Here is an 8,313-nt window from a genome sequence, read left to right as displayed (position 1 = left end):
CTGCGTCTTTAACTATAATACTCTGCCCGCTCTCTCTTACCTCTCTTTCTCTTAACTTGTTTGGGTTAAGCTCTTAAGAATCAAAGTCAAAACCTGTCAAAAGCCAAGTGCTTTCTTCCCCTCCAGTCAAAGACTCTGCAATTCGCATTTGAATCCCGCGTGGCGGGAAGCCGAGGGCAGGTGTCGGGAGGGGCGGGGAGGAGCCTCCAGGCCCCGCCACCCAATCACAGCGGCCGGGAGCCTCCCTTCCCCCTACGGCGTCCACGCGCCAAAATTCCAAACGGGACCGCGCGCCACTACCGGCCGTCTCCCTCCGCCGAGCTCTGCGAGCCGGCACTATCTAAGAAAAGGGAGAGAGTGGTCTCACATCACTGTCCGCTCGAGTCCTCAACACTGTCGGTGTAGTTTGTCCTCAAGTTCGGCCCAAAGTCCTTCGCTCTACAGATGGGAGGAAAGTTTCGAGCCCGCCGTGATAGGGTGGCAGCGTGGGAGGGACAGGCGGCGGAGGGATTCCGGGTGCGCGCGCTACGGCGGTCGGCGCGGAGCTTGTGGCGCCAGAATTCGGAGCGCGGAAGAGCCTGAACGGCTGTTGCCTGGTTTCGGGTGCGTCTCCCGCCGCGGAGTCCCGGACGAGGAAGGAGAGAAGATGGTGGTCCTCCGCAGCAGCCTAGAGCTGCACAGCCACCCCGCCGCCTCGGCCACGGACTCTCTGGACCTGTCCAGCGAGTTTCTCAGCTTGAAGCAGATCGGCCGGAGGCGGCTCCGCTCGGCCGGCGCCGCTGAGCAGTCCGCCGTCACCGTGGCCGCCGCGGGCGTGAGTACCGGCCTGGAGCGGGCCCCTCGGGCCGGGCCTGGGGGACTGCCGGCGGCCCGTTGCCCGGTGGGGCCCAGGATGGTGGGGTGGGTGGGCGGGCGGTCCGGGTGACAGTTGGCTGGGGGTGGAGGAAGGAGAGGGAGGTAGGTTGGGAGGAGTATTGTCGAGGACAAGTAAAATGGAAGGCTTCTCAAGATCCGAGCCCCGGAGGGGTGTGGGTCGGGTGGAGAGATGGACTGACTGCGGGAGGGTGAGCGGTGTTTTACCACCCACTTTTACTCGAGAGGAAACCGGAGCCCTCCGCAGCCGAGGTGCAGCTGGAGGCCGAATCTCGGTTTGGGGCTGCCCCGCCCCCCACCTCACACACCTCCCTGTCCGGTCGCCCGGGCTCCCACCCTAGGTTTGCAGCGATCGCGAGCCATACGCATTTACTGAGCTCTTCCTGTATGCATAACAAGTGTTTTAGGGGCCGCGGGGGACAGAAAGATTGTAACTCAGATTCCCTGACCTTCATTTACGATCCAGAGGGGTTCAGTAACCAGAACGCAGTGAATAATACCAGGTTGCATAATGTAGAGAGATGGAGAGCACCGTTTCATGTACGTGTTCTTCGCTTAAGCCTCATAACAGCTCCATGAGAATGGATAGTTACGATATGTCTCTTACAGATGAAAAAACAGACTCAAGAAGCTAACCAGTAAGTGGTAGATCGAAAATTGGAACTTGGATTCTCTGCCGCCACCACCTTTCCCTTTCTGTTATTTCATGCTATGGTTCTAAGCAAGGTCTACAGGTTTCCAAGGCGGTGGGGCAGTATACTAAGGTCTTCCTGAAAAAAGTGCTTCTCCTCCCTCCACCTCCCCACCCCAGCTGCTGAAAGAGACACAGGTGGAGGAGACAGCGTTAACAAAGGGTTCGAGAAATTGAGAAAGCAACGCTAGTAAAGTTAAGGCAGCAGGAAGTAGTCTAGTTCTGTTGAAGGGAGGGTAGTCATGGGGGTGGGAAAAATAGGACCAGAGAGAGGGTTAGAACTGGGAAGTCAGAATGAGAGGCCAAGGGGAGGTACCTGAGGTGGGAGAGAGGGACAAACCATAGGTAAGAGAGAGATCCCGATAGGAAATTAGTGGTATCTTTTGTAGAGGCCCTGTACGAGTTGTTCCTCTACTGAGGGGAATGAAATGGTCCAGTCAGTCTCTGAAATTGTGATTCTGAATTGAAAAACAATTTCCTGGCTTTTAGGATCTGTTTCTCAATCACAGGCAGAAGTTGTTAAGAGATCTGGGGAGGCTGGACACTTCTTCAATGAACTCAGTCACTCGACTCATTAACCTATGTTCAGAAACAGCTAATTATTTCAGTAAATATTTGAGTGTTTATTAGCTTGTTCCTGGGACTGTAATGATGTATTGAATACTGGTTAAGAAACATAGGTGCTTAAAACAACTGTTAGTTCTTCCTGTGATAAGCCATAATGGAAAAGAATATGAAAAAGAATGTGTGTGTGTACACATATATATATGTGTGTATGTATAACTGAGTCACTTTGCTGTACAGCAGTAATTAACACAACATTGCAAATCAACTATACTACAATAAAAAATTAATTTAAAAAATAACTGTTAGTTATGAATATCAGTTTACCAATATCAGCAGGTTTCTATACTTAAAAGGGGGTGATACCCACCACAAGGGTAGTGAGAATTAAATGTGATCAGGCATGTAAGGAGATTACCTGAACACTTGGCTGATAGTTAGGACTCAGTCATTGTCAGCTGTTAAGACCACAGTCAATTTTAATGGCCACTCCATCTTTTAAGTTCCTCAGGCTAAAAACCTTAAAATCACCCTTAACTCTTCTCTCCGTTCATATTAGCAAATTCTGTTGGCTTTATTTTCAGAATTTTTTCAGAATCCGACCATGTCTCAGCTGCTCCGTTGTTGCCATGCTGGTTCAAGCCATCATCTTTTGCCTGGATTATTAAAATAGTGTTTTGGTTTTTTTGTGTGTGTTTTGGTTTGTTTTGGTTTTGTTTGTTTGTTTTGATCTAGCACTGTGGCTTGTGGGATTTTAGTTCCCTGACCAGGGATTGAACCCGGGCCCTGACAGTGAAAGCTTCGAGTCCTAACCACTGGACCACCAGGGAATTCCCATGGATTATTAAAATAGATTCTTGAGTAGCTTCCCTGTTTGCCACCCTTATATGTAATATCCTCCTCCCTTGAAAGTCAGTTCGCAGTATAGCTTACAGAGTGATCTTGCAAAAAGTCAAAACAGTTGATCACTCCTCTGCTTAAAAATCCCCATCTAAGAGTAAAAGTTTAAAAGTTGAGAAGCAGCCCTATACCTCCTTGCTCCCTTCCCTTTATGATGACATCCTCTTCCATTCTCCCTTTTGCAAAACCCAGTCTGTTCTAGCCTCTCTGACCTAGCTGCTCCTTGAATCCCAGGGCCTTTGCAGTTGCTCTCCTTTCTGTTGGGAATACCTTTTCCCTGGATATCTGCATGAGCTATTCCTTTACCTTTTACATTTTTTAAATTAAAAAATAAAAAACAAAAACTCGGAACTCATAGTGCTTAATGTGTTCCAGGAATTTTACAAACATTAACTTGATACTCATAACCTTATAAGGTAGGTGCGATTATCTTTGTTGTGCAGGTAAGAGGACTGAGGCACAGAGACTTAAATAAGTTGCTCAATTCACCATTATAGTAAGCAATAGAGCTGTGAGTCCTACCTAGGAGAACCTATGAAACAGTCTCTTTCAAGTGTTTGCTAAAATTTCACCTTTTCAATGATGCTTATCCTAACCACCCTATTTAACATTGCAAACCACTAATTGACAGGCCCCTTTGCTCTGTTTTATGGTCCCCAACACTTACCACCTTCTAAATATTCTATAATTTCCTACTTCTAAAATATTTTTATCTCTCCCCAAATCAGAATTGGAACTCCATAGGGGTTTGGATTTTAACCTTTTGTTCAGCTGTGTATTCCTAGCACCTAGAGCATAGTAGTTGCATAATAAATATTTTGTTGTTGATTGTCTTGCTATATCAGTGGTATGTGGTAGTTGAGCAATTAGCACTCACCTGGTTGTTGTAGGGTAGAAAAGATTCTTTTCCAGACTAGGATTTCCAGTAGGGATTATATCTTTTTGAGACAAAGTACTCCCCTCTCAAATCCTCCGTAGAACAAATTGTAATCAGAGTGTTATTTAGTGAGCATGGGATTGGGTCTTCAGGGGTAATGTATTCATGCTGACAAAGTCCACCAGTACCAAAAATGAAACATACCTTTGTGATTGGAATATTTTCTAATTAGGGTTCTTTACATTCAATACATTTGATTTGATTATAGCTTGCTTTTTGAACATCAATCATGCATTTCAGAAACTTAACTCCTTGATCCACCCTCCTTGTATTTGGGTATTTCCTTGTCTCATTCACACGTTTATTAACAGCATTTCTTAGGGTAGGCTCCTTTTAAAGATGGTTGGATTTATTCATATTAATTCATTAACTTGCATTTTTCTTCGTCTAATCTTGGAGGCTGACCTTCAAGTTCTGAAGATACCTACAGTTACCTATTTATTAACCACATTTTCACATTTTACTTTTTTTTTTTTAAATTTTTTGGATGCACTGCATGGCATGTGGGATCTTAGTTCCCTGACCAGGAATCGAACCCTCGCCCCCTGCAGTGGAAGTGCAGAGTCTTAACTGCTGGACAGCTGGGGAAATCTCAACCACATTTTCCTTTTACATTTTGCATATGATCTCACTCAACTGCGCGTTAGGGTTTTTTTTTCCCCTGACTTGTATGGGTTCCCTGAAAATATTTTATTGTTGTTTTAAATCTGTTTCTTTGGTTTTTAAGCTTTTATTTTCTTCCTATTTATAAGTTTGGATGCCCCTTTCCTCCAGAGTCAGGCTAGCCATTGCCTATTTCTGTGTTTTCACAGGTCTGAGGCTCTTTGATTCATTAAATTTAGGGTTGTTTCTCATGCTGAAGAGACACTTAAGGATGGGTAGTAGGGGTTTTCTTGGTGATGATTGTACGTTACTTTGGGGTTGTGTTTATGTACATTTTTATTCTTCGGTATGTTTTTAGGTAAAATAAAACACTGCAGTATGTAGAAGGTACTGTTTTCGGTTGGTTTTTTTCTAAATCGTGTGTTTATTTAGCCTGGAAAAATATCCCAAACTCGACACTGATATGTACAGCCTATGGGAGATATTTTAAAACTTGAAGCATATCACAACACAAAAATGAAAAGTGTACAGCTCAGTGAAGTATCTCAAAGCATGGATAGGGAGATTTTGACAAGTGGCAATGAATGTTGCTCCCTGGAGTTGGCTGCTCTGCATTTGAGAGAGTGTACTTGTTTTGTGACAATAATAATAGTCCATTATTGTCCATTTTTGTTAGTTTGTGTTGGGCTGGCTCTTGATTTTAGGCTTAGAAGTTGCAACTTTTAGAACAGATCTGATGAGATAGTGTTTAGGATGGATTATAGTCAGCAAGTATGGAGTTTGGATGACCAGTTAAAAGATTATAATACTGATAGCTACCATTTACATAGCACTTGCTGTGTTCCAGGCAAGTTACCTAATATGCACACACATATTTCCCCTGTAAAGTAACTATTATTTTGTTTGTTTGCCCGAAATTATTTTTAATTTTTTATAAATTCATTTATTTATATTTTTAATTTTGGCTGCATTGGGTCTTCATTGCTGTGCACGGGCTTCTCATTACGGTGGCTTCTCTTGTTACAGAGCACGGGCTGTAGGCGCGCGGGCTTCAGTAGTTGTGGCGCACGGGCTTAGTTGCTCCGTGGCATGTGGGATCTTCCTGGACCAGGGCTCGAATCCGTGTCCCCTGCATCGGCAGGCAGATTCTTAACCACTGCGCCACCAGGAAAGTCCCTATTTTTAAATTGAAGTATAGGGCTTCCCTGGTGGCGCAGTGGTTGAGAATCCTGCCGATGCAGGGGACATGGGTTTTTGCCCCGGTCCGGGAAGATGCCACGTGCCGCGGAGTGGCTGGGCCCGTGAGCCATGGTCGCTGAACCTGAGCTTCCGGAGCCTGTGCTCCGCAACGGGAGAGGCCACAACACTGAGAGGCCCGCGTACTGCAAAAAAAAAAAAAAAATTGAAGTATAGTAATTTAAAAGTATACAAATAAAGTATTATTATCCTCATTACAGGTAGGGAAACTAAGGTCTCTATGTAACTTGGAGAAGATTATACAGTTCTAAGTGACGTGCGGAGAATCAATCATAGGCAGTCTATCTTTAAAAGGTTGGGCTCTTACTTAGTACATTATTATCACAACAGAGCAAAGGAGAGAAAACCAGAGCCTAAATTAAGGTAGTATTAGGAGGCACAGAGAGAAAAAGTCCAAAAGTACTGCAAGGGGTCTGAGAGTTGTTCAGATAGAGGGAGGAAAGACAGTGTTGTTTCCAGCTGAAGAGGTAATCTGTACATCTTTGGGAATACGACGCCAGAGTTCGGTTAGAGGTAAGGACTATTCTTTGTGAGTCACCTATGTAGAGTTGAGAGTTGAATCCTTGAAGGTGCCTAGCAAAACACAAGAATATTTAAGATCTGGAGCAATGGCTTTATTTTAAAGGTGGGAAGAGGATGAATTAGGTTTTTAAAAAAATATCATGTAAACAAAGGATCAAAGCAAACAACAGAGTGATCATAGAAGTGAATGAGGTAGAGAAGGCAGTTGGATTTAGCTATTTGGAGATAGTTTTAGATCTACTGGAAGAGCTGTATGGTTAGAAAGCAAATTGCTGGAACTTGTGGAATAGATCCATGATGAGTAATTGACCACACTCGTGTTTAAAGATGAAGCTAAGGAGGGCTGTCACAACTATGTAATGTGGGTATAATGTGTATACCATTGTACATTAGAATACACTGCTTTTTAGGCTTTCAGGAAGCCCCAAGTCTGGATGAATATGTTTCATGTCAGTAATATAACTGTGATCTTAAAAATCCTGTTTAAATTTCATTTGTTGAATTGATAACTTGAATTAACTCAACAAATATGACTCCCATACATATTTTTTATTAATTTAAAGCTTTACTAAGCTTGATCTTTTTTGGAAAAATAACATCAGAATATTTCTGTTTCTCAATTGTGTCCACTTTAGGGAAAAACTTTTCTTATTGTTGCACGCTCCCTGTTCTAACTTACTGATTCTGCAAGATTATAACAGACTTAAAATCTAATGAACTATATTTTTTCTCCTTTTAAACTTCACTTTTAAGAACTATCAGTGCTCTCAATATTAAAGTAGATTTTAGCGAAAGAATAAATGAGGACACTACATCCCTAGGTTTAGTTTTCAGACTAAGTATGTTTTCTTTGTTTTTCACTTCTTAGGAAAATTTTTTCTGGTACTACATGTTGCAAAAATGTGAAAAATAGATAGTGAAAGTCCCCATTTCTATCATCCAGTGTTAATTACTGCTACTAGTTGGTGTTTAACTTACCTCTTGAGAATTATTTTGATTAGCTGTATTAAAATGTTACTTTGATTTAACAACTGTGCTAGTTTCCTTAGGAAATCAGATGCTCAAAAGATAATTCATCTAGAGGTATTTATAACAAAAAAATTGCAGATTACCTATACGTGATACATTAAGCAGCTTGTTAAATTCATGTAATGGCTGAAATACTATTCATTCATGTAAAAAGATTTTTAGAATAGATTTTGACATGGGAAAATGCTTGTATTACTAGAAAAGAGTAACAAAGAATAAATAATATTATCGCAATTTTAAAACTGTGTGAATGTGTTAGCAAAGGAAAAGAATGGTTTATGCACCAAAAGGTTAACTGTGGTTATCTGTGGGTAGCTTGGAATTAAGGGTGACAGTTTCATCTTTGTACATTTCTTTGTTTTTCTGATTATAATGGGCACGTGTTGCTTTTATAAAAACCACTTTTGAAAGTTATATTTTTAAATTCCTCAGTATGCGCCTTTATATAGGTGACTCCCAAGAAACCTATTTTGTTTTTTTCTCCATGCTGTTAAGGAGAGCCTTTCTTGATGCTTAGTGCTTATTTAGGGACGATGAACTAAGCCACTCACTATGCAAATCAAAGATTCACTTATAAGATTAAATCTTCTAAGTTTCTCAGGGAATCTTTTCCCCAGTATTTAGCAACTCCCTTCTTTCTTTTTTCCTATGGAAGCAAACCTTTTTTTTTTTTAATCCCCAGGAATATAGTGACATTTACTTTTTTTATTGTAATAACATATAGATAACATAAAATTGTCATTTTAACCATTTTTAAGTGTATAGTTTTGTAATATTAAGTACATTCATTGTTCTGCAACCGTCACCACCCTCTGTGCAGAATTTTTCATCTTGCAAAACTGAAGCTCTGTACCTAGTCAAACACTAACTCCCCTGGGAATTCCCTGGCAGTCCAGTGGTTACGACTCAGCCTTTTCACTGCCGTGGCCCAGGTTCA

General features: G+C 42.1%; 1 protein-coding gene across 1 annotated transcript in view; it reads left to right on the top strand.

Moving 5' to 3' along the window:
* The first annotated feature begins 562 nt into the window (after positions 1 to 562).
* ATAD2 (ATPase family AAA domain containing 2) overlaps positions 563 to 8,313 on the top strand; it is a 68,494-nt gene continuing 60,743 nt past the window's right edge. The window contains exon 1 of the mRNA XM_059042781.2: positions 563 to 814. Coding sequence (XP_058898764.1) covers positions 647 to 814 — 168 coding nt within the window. The 5' untranslated portion in view covers positions 563 to 646. The remainder of the gene's footprint in view (positions 815 to 8,313) is intronic.

The sequence above is a fragment of the Kogia breviceps genome, chromosome 17 (genome assembly GCF_026419965.1).
Source record: "Kogia breviceps isolate mKogBre1 chromosome 17, mKogBre1 haplotype 1, whole genome shotgun sequence".
Taxonomy (NCBI): Eukaryota; Metazoa; Chordata; class Mammalia; order Artiodactyla; family Physeteridae; genus Kogia; species Kogia breviceps.
This window is presented reverse-complemented; position numbering and strand designations above follow the sequence as displayed.